The sequence below is a fragment of the Neolamprologus brichardi genome, chromosome 10 (genome assembly GCF_056152115.1).
Source record: "Neolamprologus brichardi isolate AB-2024 chromosome 10, ASM5615211v1, whole genome shotgun sequence".
Taxonomy (NCBI): Eukaryota; Metazoa; Chordata; class Actinopteri; order Cichliformes; family Cichlidae; genus Neolamprologus; species Neolamprologus brichardi.
The window spans coordinates 15962565-15977584 of NC_142113.1; the positions used below are offsets into that span (position 1 = coordinate 15962565).

The window sequence follows — 15020 nt, forward strand, 5'->3', positions numbered from 1 at the left end:
AATTGGGTGGAAAGCTTCAGTTCATCATGAGGCTTCATCTCACCATCACTACTAAACATCACACCTGGAGAGACATCTGTGCCTAAACACCTGTGCCATTTGGTAGATGCTGTATTACCCTTTTATTTATGCACCTGACTGATAGATATAGGTTTGTCAGCTAGGATGTCAAGCTGACATTCACACTTTAACACAGTCTCAGCATTTATGTGCAGAGAAATTGTTAACATAATCTAAAAAAGCAGCCAAAGGTTTCTCGGAAACAGTTGCTGAAGAGCTGCCGTTTTTAATGGTGATGCTTTGATTCATTGTTTTGGAATAAAGGCTGTGAATGGATTTATTCACTACAACGAGTATCGTCAGTAAAAGTGCATGATAACAGCTTGCGTTGATAATTTACAGCCTCTAACTGCATCCTATCACCAGAGTGCTGTCCTCACTGATATAGTGCCATTGTAAACACACTCCGATCATGAATTTGAATAGTTTAAACATTAAATAAAAACTACAAATAATTGGTGCAACACCTACATGAGTAGTAAAACTTCTGTTACTTTTACATTGGTGCTGAGAAGAGTTTGAGGCTTGAATTTGCGCGGTCTCTAAACCCAGACAGCAAACAACACACATAGATGTGCGTATCTGCGCTGACATCAGTGTTCAAATTACATAGACATGTAGGCCTTGTGGAAGATTGAGCGTGCACTATTATTCACAAGTATCTAATTACACGTCTGTCCCTTGTGTTTTTCAGTGGATGCCGTTGTTATTAATCAGACTTTTTCCTCCCCATTCACTCTCATAAACACAATTATACTCCCTTTCCTTTTAGCAGCTCAAAGTGTACAATCACAGCTGTCACTTTAAGCTGTAAAATTGTAGTGATGGCATGACTATAGACTGGAGGCATATCATCATTTCCTTTTTGTTGCTTATGTTGTTGCTATGATTGGATGAGCTGAAGTTTTTATTTTCCGGCGTACAGCTGGTGCATTCAGTGTCCATCAACACTGATTCTGGGATTTTTGTCGAGTTGCAATTCTGGCAATAACTGTTTGTGCAGGTCAAGGTAAAGTCCATAGTCTGCCTTTTTTCACGAACTCACTCTAAGTTGAAAAAAAAAAACCACACAAAAAAATCCAACCCCTTCACCTCACCCCCACCCCCTCCAAAAGTAAGTGTTGTTTGATATTTATTGCGGTACATTTAATCTACAAATGAAACAAACACTGCATGAATAGGAAGTGCCACACAGTAATAATTATCTTTGCAGCTAAATGTACGTGCATGTTTATTCTATATTTTACAATCATGACTGAAACAGCTAAAAAAATAAATAAGTCAGATTTTATTTATGGCTTTTAAGACAGTTTTTGTTTTTTATTCAGAATGGGTCTGAAATGGAAATACAAGACTTTATATTTCGGAATACAAAGATACCACGATTAAATCTACAAGCCCCAACAAAAATCTCTCTTGTCCTTTTTCCAGCAGCTAAACAGCAGTTTCTGCTTCACTGATGACAGCTGCAATGGATTTACTTCACTAGCCTGTAACCTGGATGCTGCGAATATGCAGGTATGAAAAATGTAAACTTGAGCTTATATGTGACACTGATTAATGGCTGTGGACAAAGGTTTGTGGGGGACTTTTGCAAGACATACAGTATCTTCCGTGTGAGCTCTGAAGACAGTTGAACCAACGAGGGAAACTGCGGTGTTGGCTGTCATGTAGACATTTTACTGTTTGTCATCGGGGGCGGGGATTTTCTCAAGCGTGGGCTCCACGCCCCAGATCTCACGAGCATACTGGGCAATGGTGCGGTCACTGGAGAACTTGCCACACCCAGCAATGTTGTACATCACCTTCTTGGTCCATTCCTTGGGATTCTAGGGGAGAATAAAAATGATTGATAAGCCAACAATAACTTACACTGTGAATGAGACAACTATCTATATCATACTATGAATACATAAGAAGCATTTTTTCCCAGCTTTTGCATTTAATTCCTACCTTATAAAGAGCATTGACTTTCTCTTGGCATTTAATGTAGTCTTCATAGTCAGCAAAGACCTTAAACCTATGCAGAGAATAATAGAGCCATTAACCAAATGATAACATAACAGGCTAATAACAAAGTTCACCTGTTGCATATGAATAAATGCATATGTGTGAATGCACATGTGCACTGAATACTGCTTTGCATGCAGCAACACCAGGATGTGCAGCAAGTTCATACACAATATTTGTATGTGTGCATGCAGGTCTGAGCCTCAGGCATCTCATGTTAGATGTGTCTCTACCTGTCATGATGCATCAGCATGTTGACAATTTCTTTAAACAGGTCAGGCTGCTTTGGGCTAAAGAAGCCTCCAGCAATCTGGTCAATAGCCTGTTTCAGCTCAGGCAGGCGGTTGTAGTACTCTTCGGCGTGGTATCTAAGCAGGAAAGAAAATAAATAACAAACACATTCAGAAACACAGGAGGACCAGCTTGTCGCCGTAGTAACTGAATCATTCATAAGGGAAAAGCAGATAGGGCCTATAAAAAATATGACCCCAAGGCCACACCTTTTTCGTGTGGAAAATCTCAGTTTGTGTGGACATAACATTTGAGTCTCTGTTTGGATTGTCAGAGCATGTGTACACTTGTTTTAATATCAGAAAATCTTGATAGTTGATCTTTTGTTTGTCTGACAGATATGGAAATATATTAAATACAGTAGTTATAGAAATTACAAAGACATGGGTGAACATTTTAGAGGCAGACACAAATATGAGGCTAGGAGTAATAAATGTTCTCTCCTTACCCTCTCTTGTCAAGGGCCTCGACATCGTCCACCCTCATGCCGAAGATAAATAGGTTTTCTTCACTGGCCTCCTCTGCCATCTCCACGTTGGCCCCGTCCATGGTGCCAATGGTCAGGGCGCCATTCAGCATGAACTTCATGTTGCCAGTGCCAGAGGCCTCAGTTCCAGCTGTAGAGATCTGCTCTGACAGGTCAGCAGCAGGGATGCCTGGGAAAGAGCCGAAGTAGGGGTTTGAGAAATTTTAGAATAAATATTAATAAACATTTGCAGTGATTTGGTAATTACCTTTTTCTGCCAGTGTTACTCTGTAGTTCTCCAAAAAGATTACTTTCAGACGGTCTCCAATGACAGGATCATTGTTGACCACCTCACCGATAGCCGTAATCAGGCGGATAATCATTTTGGCAGTGTGGTATCCAGGAGCAGCCTGCAAGAGAGCCACAGTTAGAGACACAACATTAAATAGCCTTAACACTTCGTATCGAATGGTGCTGAAATGTGACATAAATGTAAAATTACTAGCTGTTAAATTAAAATACAAACCTTTCCTCCAATCATGATAGTTCTTGGGGTCCACTGCTTGTTGGGATCCTTCTTGATGCCTGGTGGAGAAATAAAGACACAAAACTGAGGCGAGCAGCAAAATCCTTTTTGTAGGCTCTGACACACAGTCGGTAATGATCTGGAGCAACATGTTATTTGGATTTGAGAAAATGTCAAATCAAATAAAAATGGCAGAGGCTTTTAAATGCATCCTTACGGTTGTAATAAGTGATGATGTGCAGGCAGTTGAGCAGCTGTCTCTTGTATTCATGGATTCTCTTGACTTGAATGTCAAACATGGAGTTGGGGTTGATCTTCACCTTGTAGTGCTCCTCCAGGTGCACAGCGAATTTCATTTTGTTTTCCTACATGATCAAAACATTTATTTTACTCCAAAAAAAAGAAAACAAGTCATAGTCAAAGTATGGTAACCCAAGAACATGAGAAAAGAAAAGCACAATTCTGACTGTCAGGAATGCCTCTTTGGCCATATGCGTAGACTACTGTCTGCCCTGGGGAGGTTTCAGGGCTAATGATGTATTCATTTTATTTGCTTGTCAGTTGCAGAGACAGAAAAGAGCTACATGACTGTCACGTGTCAAAGATGAGAGGTGGATCTCTGGAATTTCTTCATTAACCGAGTCAGTGCTTGCTTCCCAGAACACCTTCCCCTTTCTGGAACTGTTTGCTATAAAATATTGTCTTTGTTATGCAACTAAATGAACCAAAGTCACAGTCCAGTGGTCCAGTGTTGTGAGCTCAAACACAAGGCGAGTGTCACGTGTTGAATATCGCATGTGTCAGAAGCCATGGAGCAATGTGCCTAAGGCCTTGAGGTAAGCCCACTGACTCATGCCCAACTGACAGTCAGGGCCCACCTCTATCCTGATGCTATTACTGTTCATGTGCAGCAATGTACTCTGAAAGCCCCAAGGACAACAGCCATCTAGGCTTGCGAAGTATTCATAAAATGGCATTGTTCCCAGACTGAAGTGGTAAACCACAATATGTGCTGGCTACCGGTGTAGATGCTGCAGTTATTAACTGTTAATGCGGGCTTTGACACTGATCTTAGAGGAGCAAATAGGTCAGCAGGTTGAGTCTCTGGAAAAAAACGATATTTCATCAAATATTTTACAGAACAGTTTGTGTGTGCAGTCTGAAAACAGGCACTGGTTGCTTAATGTGAAATATATGTGCCGCTTCTCTGCAGGACTTTGACATCCAGTCATCTTCAGACACAATTATACACTTTCACAAGCATTCTTGTATCTTTTTGAGCATAATGCTGGATACATATTAGACAAAATAACACATTACTTGCCTGTTTCACTTTGGCAATATCACGAATGAAAGCCTCATCGTTCACAAACTTGACGAGGTTCCTCAGCTGGTCAAGGTCACGAATGAAGTCCTCCCCAATTCTCTAATGAGAAAAAGATAAGTGAAAAAATAAATGAGTGAATAAATTGACTGATCATTGTCCTTTGTTAAGTATAACCTAAATTTAAGCATTGTGTCCCTTGTATATTTGAAACACTGCTAACCTCGGCAATGACCTCGGCAAGCCCGGGGTTGCACATAACCAGCCAGCGGCGAGGAGTAATGCCGTTGGTCTTGTTTTGGAACTTATGTGGCTCCATTTCATAGAAGTCCTTGAAGCTGCGGGAGAGCATAGCATATATCAGAACACACAGATGATGTGCAGTCCTTGAAATGACAGAGGATGGGGATTTATGAAACAGATAGCAATACACTTACTACACACACTCGTGCATCTGTGTGCGACGTTAATTATGATTTACCACTACAAAGGATGATTAGTTTTTGTTTAGAGACGTACACTGTAGCTTTGAGGATGTCCGAGTGGATCTGAGCCACGCCGTTGACGGCATGGGAACCCACAATGCACAGATGGGCCATGTTAATCCTCTTCTGTCCGCCTTCTTCAATGAGGGACATGCGGCGAAGGCGATCCACATCGCCGGGGTACTTAGCAGCAACTCTCTGCAAAATTCAAAGGTGCACGAGAAGCAAAAATAAACTAAGTCAGAGGCTATATTTCTTTATTTCATTTGCTGAATATGATTTTACTTGTCACACTTGTCACTGTAGGGTCAATACAGCTATTCTAAAATTATAACAGACCACCAGTAGGACAGTTTCAGTCAGGATTTAAGTAGATGAAAGTCAGTGTGTTATCTGGTTGAGCAACGGCTCATAAAAACCTGCCCACCACTTTATGTCAGAAACTAGTCTCTCTCTGTTCACGAATAATGTGGGAGTCTATTCTGACAGATGTTGCAATTAAAAGCCCATCAGGACCATTTTGTCCTTTGACTTTTACATTACAGCATTTTGGTTCTCCTGCCAATCTTTGAAGTCTGTCCTTGCATTTTAATAAGGTTTCCTGTTGTCTCGTTCCACAGTAGCAATCTAAAATCCACGATTGAACAATATTATTAAAAAAGTAAGAATAAGTATTTTGTTTTTTCTGCTTCTTTACCTTTCAGGTTTTTCAGTTTCATGCTGTATTTATGCTAGAAGGTTTATATATGTCTTTCTTAACTTATCTTACCTATGAAGCAGATTAAAATCATTAATTATAACATGAACTATATTTACATTTAGCCCCAGGACAACGTCAATATGTCCTTCCTGTGCTATATATAGTAATTAGGAGCCATAGGGGCCTATGCATCCAGCACACCCCAGATTATGACATGCTGCAATGTGCAGAACTAACCTCCAGGTGGCGGCGGTTGATCTCATAGACTATTTCCAGATGACGGGGCAGCAGATGAGCAAACAGTTCGACTGGCCAGCGCTCCAGAGCTTCAGGGAGAACCGTGTGATTGGTGTAGGCACAGGTTCTCACACAGATGTCCCAGGCCTCACCATCAGCAGCAGGACATTAGGTTTAGTGAACAGAAGAAAAAATAAATTCTGAGCTGATATCCACCCTGCATCCCTCCATTATCATCATCAAGGTAATGACAGACATTAAGCGTCAAACACTGCAGTGACAGTAGGCAAGTTTTTAACTCCACCTTCTTGCTGAAAGAACAGGTCGCTTCTCCTTTTTAAAAATCTGGGTTTTGTGACCTAATAGATCAACAGTTGCTTCTGAACTCTCTCATCTGTAGTTCACTTTTTGTTTTGTTCGCCCTTCCTTGGTAGAGTGTCCACATTTACAACCAGTTATACTAGTGTCAACTATTTCAACTGCCTGGGGAAAACTACTGGCAAAAACAAACGGGCCAGCTTGCTTTGGTTGTGCATTCAAACCTTTAGCCTGGTAGCACACAGAAAGTGAGGCCTACTGGGAAATGTTCGCACCAATTTAAAGCCAGATGTGTCATTATTCTATTACTGTTATACTGTGCTGACCTCACTGTGATCATTTAAAGCAGCGAATCAACATCAAGCACACATAACCTTTTAACCTTTTAATCTACTACTCACCATTTCCCAGTTCAGCTTCTCTTCATCAACAAGAACCCTCATCAGCTCGGGAATAGCCATGGCTGGGTGAGTGTCATTCAGCTGGATGGCAACCTGAATATGCAAAACATTAAAGAAAGTCAAAACCGAGTTCGAATGGGTCACACAGCGCTTTGTAGATACTATTCTTTTCAACTATTCTCCTAAGGTACAATAAAACCCACCTGCAACCTGTTCAAAAAACTGACAGAGGCAATTTAATGAAGACCCAGGGAGAACATCATGAGGAAATCTTTTCATTTTTGACAGAAACTATTTTGTTGAGTTTTTCACTTCACCTTGTCAGGCAGTTTGCTGAAGTCTGTGCGAGCAATCTCCCTGGAGCCAAACTTAGAGACCTTGAAACGGCGGATGATGTCTTGCAGGGTGGCAGACACCACAAAGTATTCCTGCTTCAGACGGAGCTCCTTTCCTTCAAAGAACTGCGGGTAAAGACACATATTTGTCTTTTTCTGTTCTGCAGTCAAAGATGAATTTTCTTTTATTATTCATTAAGCATAGCCTTTTGTATATCAGTGGCTTCTTTTTTTCGTGGACCACTAAAATATTTTAATATCACAATTACATATTAGACTTGTGAGAAAAGATTTAGTGAAGCTTTAATAGATCTATGTCTAATCTCTTAAGCAGAGACATTATGCTAACACCCATTAAGAATATACTGGCAAAGTGTACTACATGTGTGTAAGCGTGCATTTGCATTTGTCCACTGTGCAGCAAATCAGTGTTTAAATCAGATCTCCCTTGAATATGCAAAAGACATAAATTTCACACTTTTCATCCCTCAAAATAAGAAGTAGAGGTAAAAGCCAATGTGTTGGAGGCTATGAATATGTTTTTGAAAGAGTTAAGAGAATACTGTGTATTTGCTGTTTTGATTTGCCAAACAGAGAGGATTTGCAAAGACATTTTAAGGCTGATTAAAGCAACTTGAAGGAATTATATAAAGGGATTAAAACTAGCAAAAATTTAGTCTTCAGTTTGCAATTTTATATACTGAAGAAACTGGAAACATTAGCTTTCAGTGTTTTGAAACAACCTCAGCTTTAATTTTTGACTAAATTTAATAAATGATCCCCCTACTATTATAATATCCCGATATTACTAGAGCAAACTTGACTGAACAGCAGTGTAACACTACATCATGAGGTACACCACACTTTCTGTTCTCAAATGCAAAGACGTAAATTACCACACTTGGCGTGAGCTATAACTCACGCTAGATGGTTATCTCCTAAATCCTCCTGCTGGAGCCTTTGAGGAGTCGGCACATGTTGGTCAGATCTTTTGTCAGATTTAAAACCGAGCTTCAGAGGAAGCTGGGGGAATACACATCGGCTCTAGCTGAGCACAAAGGACATTAGGTGTGGTCCAAATTATGGAAGTCCATCTCCCAGCTGAGCTAAGATAAGGTCTAACCAGTCACACACAGATCCCTTTGATATTCACATTCTTCTAGTTCCTCTAATCCAAGTTAATATCTGTATGCTCGGGCTATGAGTGCAGTGCTGGTGGATTAAATGGTAATAGAGCCATTTTCTTACATTATCATTGGGATACAGAACACGGGAGATGTTCTCAGCCAGGTTTCTGTCCAAAACAGCCTGAATGTAGCCACCGACATTAACTAGAAGGAAAAAGCAATTATTTAAGTTGTTGCTAATTCTTATTTGACAGATGTATTTTTGAAAATACGTGCTCTCTGCCAAGATACATACAGTCTTTCAGGTTAAACTCGCACGGTGCCTTTGCAGACCACAGCCTCATGGTGTTGACAATGTTGTTTCTGTAGCCTGGGATAGGGGTGTCATAAGGCAGAGCCAGCACTACCTGTCAATACCATAACATGAAGACTGAGTTATTTAAAACTGTAGATCATCAAAGAAATATCTTTCAGTTTTATTTGCTTTGTTTCACACATTCACCTGAGTGTCAACCCATTTGACGCCATCGGGGTGATGCTCGGTCCTGCCATAGAAGTGAACTGGGCGCATGTACTCAGGACGTGCTTTTTCCCAAGGGTTGCCGTAGCGCAGCCAGTCATCGGCCTCCTCGACCTGGGTAAAGCCACACATTTGTATTGAGGCAGAAAACTGCTCATTAGCGGGTGGCTTCTGAGCTGAGCCAGGTATAAAGGGATGTCAGGTCATGATAATGAAAAGGAGACTCCTCCAGCAGGTGATTTAAAAACAAAGCTGGTGTTACTTAAAAGGAAAGCAGCTGCTTTCTCTCACTGAAAGGAATGTGAAGTTTAATCTTCTAACCTGCCAGCCATTGACAATTTTCTGATTGAAGATACCAAATTCATAGCGGATACCATAACCATAGGCAGCCAGGCCCAGTGAAGCCATGGAGTCCAGGAAACAGGCTGAAAACCAAAGGCAGGACATGATAACAGGTTCAATAATATCACTGCTCTTGGAAGGAAGGAAGGAAGGAAGGAAGGAAGGAAGGAAGGAAGGAAGGAAGGAAGGAAGGAAGAAAGAAAGAAAGAAAGAAAGAAAGAAAGAAAGAAAGAAAGAAAGAAAGAAAGAAAGAAAGAAAGAAAGAAAGAAAGAAAGAAAGAAAGATGCATTATAAAAATGCATTATTTTTAAAACCCAAAAAAAAATCTTTTTGAATTTAATTAATACAAAGCATGAAAAGATGCTCACCTGCAAGGCGACCCAGGCCACCATTGCCCAAACCTGCATCTTCCTCCATGTCCTCCAGCTCCTCCATTTCCAGACCCAACTGAAGGAGACAAACGCATACAACAGCAAACCAGTGACTCGGGGATGCGCCCTCTCTGTTACAGTATTTGAAAGCAGCAATTTCACAGTTAAAAGAGGATTAAAATAAGCGTGTTTGTCTCACCTGGTACATGGCCTCGTCACAGGCATTCTCCAGTCCGAGGTTCACCATGGTGTTCTGCAGAGTGCGACCCATGTAGAACTCGAGGGAGATGTAGTACACACGCTACATTGTGAATTCGAAAAGGAGAAAAAAAAAATCATATTTAGCAATCAAACAGGTTAAAACTGTCTTATGAACACTAGCAGAAATACTCAAGTGACATTCTGCGATCGGGGTCGGGGAAAGGTCCCACTAACACCCACCCCATACTGTCAAAGAAATCTGCGAGTCTCATCATTTGGCTTCATGGTTCAGAGTGCGGAGAAATATGCCACCTGAGCCGCTGTTTAGCCTTTGCCATTTAGTTGTGTGCTTTTTTTCTCTCTCTCTCTCTCTGACATGGAAGGGTGGACACAGGCTGTGGAGGTAAAGCAGGGGGAGAGAAGGGACTGGGCGGCAGATTGCTTCAAGTATTATGTAACCCCAACATTTTGGGCTTGGGCAAAAATAACTCCTGTAGAGGTCACTGTAAAGGTCCGCTGATAACCTTTCATTGTGGAGTTCAAGTCTGGAGTAATAGGAGAAGTGGTTCAGATGGATGTGTAAAATAATAATGAATACATCTGACAGAGCCGTATCACTAGAGCGCTAACAGGATCTCCTGAATTATATATGACTCTGTTCCATATCTTATCTTTGTTTCAGCTTCTTGTGTTGATTGGCTCTGCTTTTCCATAAATGTGTATTATTAGTGTTTAAATAGTTGCAATAGTAACTCTTTGGGACGTGATCTTTGCACAAAGATGTAGACGTGCTCTTAAGCTAGCACGTCTTCCCTCCTGCAAGACCTTTAAGAGGTTCACCTTTGACCTTTCAATGCAGAGCACCAGAAAAAATTCTCAGCTGGTTTCTGAGTTAGAACACCCGATCAATAAACTTGTTGTGAGGAGCAGCATGTGCAGATAGTTTGCAAACTGAACTCGTGCATTGTAAGCTATGGCGTACAGGCAAATTTTCTTAACATTATTAAAGAAAAATAATCTCTTTCATTCAGTGGGGTTATTAATAATCTCGCAAGAAACATTTTTTCCCCACTAATAAATTGAATTGGAGCTGAGTTTTGCTCTGCATCTGAACCCTCTATTGTAATTACAGACAGTTTCGTGTGACATTTTTGAGCAATAACGCGGTGTGGTGGCTAATATTGTGGTAACGGCAGCTTCATATTGTTCTTCTGAGGCTCTTTCTGTAGCTGTTGGCTAATAATACTGGGGTTGCTGAGATACAACTTCAATCCAACTGCTTTTAAGTGAACTCAGACACCCTCAGAGGCATTTGGTCATATGACACATGTGCTGTATGCTGTATGGTCAGACAGGAAGGGAACATAAGGTCTTGGGGTGGTTTCATGTTTCAACACACTATAAGCACTGCAGCATACCAGCAGAGTGCTAAGAACCCCCAGTGAAGTTTAAATGTCATGACTTGGCATTACACCGATATCAAGCTGCTGAAGGTACAGTTGAAGAATACAAAGCTTTGGCTGGAGGAAGAAGTATTTACATCCCTACACCAATACGCATTTTGCTATTTGTTGCCATTTAAAAAAATGGCAACATTATAATATTAGATATCAAGCTGACAAAGTTTAAAGAAGAAAGCTAATTACATAGACAAGCGGCGCTCCTTTGACTGATATATGTTTACATTATACACACATGCATAAGACTAATGCATCAGCATAGCAGCAGGTTGAGTGGAACAGGAGCTGTAGTTTTGCCCAGAGTTAGCTCCTTAAAGGATTATTAGATAAATTTGAAAAATTTAGAGAAAGTAAAACTAATGTGAAAGAAAAGAGGAAACAGATTTCTTTTAATCTTTGTTTTTTTTCTGTGTGTTTGTGTGTGTGTTATATGCTTACACCTTCTACAGGTATTTACTAGAAATAAACCTGAGTAATTGTCTTCAGGTACTTGACACCACTGTTTACTTTAAAATATGTGAAACAGTGCAGAAGAAACAGGCATTCCATAAAACAGTGTAAGATCCGAAGTAATTGTAATGAAACAAATTTTTCGAAACATCTTTCCCTTATACCACTCTTACTCTATAACCACCCATAATACAAGTTTGTACTCAAATGGCCAAAAAGATATCAAAAAGATAGATTAATAATTGATTTGTAGGTGATAGGCTGCCACACCTAGATTTATTAGAACTTACTTTCGGGTCTTTCTCATAGTAGTACTGCTGGGTTCTGATCCACCTGCCAATCAAGTGGTCGCGCACCGTGTTGGCAAGCGCAAAGTAGTAATCCCTTCTGGTTGCCACATTTCTGTCCTTGACCAGAGTAAAGTGGAGATGCCTGTTGAAGTTTTGCTTCAGATCTGAAACATTTTCGACTCCGGCAAGGCCTCTCACTGAAATCTGTTTCCTTCTATCGTGGTCAGACAACGGTTTAGACATGGTGGCGCAAGTGATCGCGGCTCAGGGCTCTGACACTGGGAGAATGTAAACAGTATGGCAGCAGGTACACACCACCAGTCCCAGACACACAGCAAGACAGGCACCCACACCACAGCCCTGGCTTCACAGTTTTAAAGGCGCGATTATAAATATTAAGCGGAGGGTGGAGCAGATTGCTTGTTTAAGGTAAAAGGGTGGAGCGTATGCTGAGGACAGAGGATGTCACGTCACAGTTATGTCAGTCGCAGATAACTAAGAGTCCCTTTTGGGATCTGTTATGTGTTACTGGCATCAGAACAAAGAATTGTACAAGTCGACGTCATTTACACTATATAGTGAAGGGAGGTTTTTACTGTGGTTACTCTCACAAAATTAAAACTTTCCAGGTAAGCTGATCAAATAATTTAAAATAAGCTGTACAAATATTCTACTTGCCATAAACTCAGGATTGTATCTGTTGCTACATTGTATTTTTTCCAGTTTTATTTTTATTTTAAATTGCCTAGCTGTATTAGCCTGGTGTTATGTTCAAGGATCTCAAAGTGCAGCTCACAGGCCACTGGCGACCCTTGGTGTCATCTTAGGCAGCCTTCAAGCATCCTGGGAATCCACAGTTCCTGCCCCACTATCATATAGCAGCACAGAAAGAACAAAACCAAGGCAATATTCTCTTCCATATTAATTCTTCTTTTCTAGCCACCAGAGCAGCAAAATAAAACATCACCCTGTGAACTGAAACATTAGAAAAACTAGTATTAGTATTTAATGTGTGCACCCCTGAATCAAACATTGGGTCATCAAAATTTTAAGAACCCCTTACTGATAATATCTCCAGCAGCTTAATTTCCCCATATTTTGCAGGACTGTTTGGCTACCAGAGGATATTTTTACAAAAAAAAAAGGTTTGTTGTGGCACTTTGAAAGCAAAGCTCCACAAAGTGTGCTAATAATCACACTGTAGGGTGACACTATTTGTCAGCCACTGCAGTACAGGCCAGTTACAGGGTACTTGCAGTATGTCTCTGACAATCCAAAAAATCTCTACTGCAAAGTTTAAAATGGTCTCTCTACTCTGTCATTTCACTCCTACTGTACATAGCTGCATTATCAGTTATCAGTACAAACCAGTAATCCAGTGCATGTATGTGTAGGTCACATCTGTTCGAAGCCTGAAGCAATAACAGACACAAAATCAGCTGCAGTGAAGCAACTAAAACCCACTCTATTTTCAGTTATCACTCCAGCTCGCCAAGCTATCATAAAGTCTTGACCTTCTATAAATAGCAACCCTGACCCAGTCCCAAAGGCCATGATATTTGAAAGGCGTATCCTGTTAATGTCAGCAAGAGCCAGTAGACAACACTGCTATATTACTAGTAGCTGGAGTCGAGTTTAAGAGGGGAAAGCAGTGTTTGCAAAGCTGTTCTCAGCGGGATGCGGTGCCATGTGATTATCATCATCTTGTTAAAAGACGGGTTCTGCTTTTGGACTAAAATTGTTTAAAAGCTGGGTGAAAGAGTGACTCTTATTTCAGTGTCAACTTGTGCCGGATTGTGCTGCACATTGAATGAATGTTGACAGGAAAAGTATTGGGAATAAAATTAAATTATCTTGTCTTTCTTACCATTCCCCACTCTGACGCCTGATTGGACTAGATGTGGAGAGAAAGAAAGAAAAAGGTGCCGTTGTTGCTGTCAAGCACAACAGCAGTTAGACAGCAGCTAAATAGAAATCAAGTTTCAGGTGGTAGTTGAGCTGCTTGGCAGTGCTTCATGGTCGTTTGTGCATCAATTGAAGAATTCTTAGAACACACACGCACACACAAGCACATACAGTAAACGCTGTCTACATTTGCTGTTTCCTATTTAATCTTCCTATATGCCAAATGACCCCAGAACATAACAGAGCAGATGACAGATTGAAGCTGGCGTGCCCCTGATTTATCCACAATGATGTGCAAATTATGTTCTTGCATGTCTACTGGCTTTTCTGTCAAATGGTACATCAAGAATTTCAAGACTAAACTCAATGAATGCATTGACTTTTTGATGAGAGTCCAAATTTTCAACAACAAATACAATTGCTTTGCACAGATTCCGCAAATGAAACGGGGGCCGTGTGCCAGCAAAACGTGAGCATTTTTTTTTTTAAAAGAAAAAGAAACTCTTCTTTCTGCTCTTATTTATGATCTCTCCATCAAGTAATAATCGGGCATGTGAACATTTAATTAGCTTACATTTAAATTTTTATTCCACTGGAAATATTAACTGTGATTTTAATGGAGGCTCTGATTGGCCAGGAGTAACCTCAGCTATTAAGGTGCCCATGATGTTTGACAGACATTAAAGTAAAGCAGCTAATGGACAGTAACTGCTGCTGCTGCTGAGAGCAACACTGACTTCTGCAAATTGGAATCAGCAACGGCAATATTAAAATATGTCTCATTTAGAGTTTAGCTATTGATGTGAACTGATTTCTTAAAGCACATTTCTAATGATGTTTTATGAACACCGTTCGCGGGTTAAGTCTGTCTTTTTTTTTTTGGCTTAGAATAACTCCTGGGGATTTTTGTTTTCTCACCTTATTTTTCAAAAGTCTAAGCTGACAATGAGAGAAAACCTCTCTTTGCACGGTTATAAATATGCCTGAAAGCTTTCACACGAAATGATGTGCCACATTTTCAGTTGCAATCTCTGTCTTGCGCCTTTGTGTTCCTCTGCAACTTTTTACATTCGAGATTTTACACAGATGCCTTTTTTTGGTTCTTTTTTTCCCCTTTCATTTTTCTTATATTCCTATATTTGCCTGACTTCCTCCCCTTTTAAGCAAAATATTATTTTTTTTTTTCATTTTCACAAACCT

General features: G+C 40.4%; 1 protein-coding gene across 1 annotated transcript; it reads right to left on the reverse strand.

Moving 5' to 3' along the window:
- Positions 1–1333: 1333 nt before the first annotated feature.
- pygma (phosphorylase, glycogen, muscle A) lies at positions 1334–12269 on the reverse strand. Its single transcript, XM_006799993.3, has 20 exons — positions 11916–12269; positions 9714–9815; positions 9512–9590; positions 9122–9225; positions 8783–8914; positions 8576–8687; positions 8402–8484; positions 7136–7279; positions 6819–6911; positions 6100–6246; positions 5197–5360; positions 4901–5015; positions 4678–4779; positions 3571–3718; positions 3354–3412; positions 3096–3237; positions 2810–3017; positions 2304–2438; positions 2014–2080; positions 1334–1889 (listed from the first exon to the last, which is right to left on the reverse strand). The coding sequence occupies exons 1-20, from the start codon at positions 12156–12158 to the stop codon at positions 1740–1742; spliced, it is 2529 nt and encodes an 842-aa protein (XP_006800056.2). The 5' UTR covers positions 12159–12269; the 3' UTR covers positions 1334–1739.
- Between the last annotated feature and the right edge of the window lie 2751 nt (positions 12270–15020).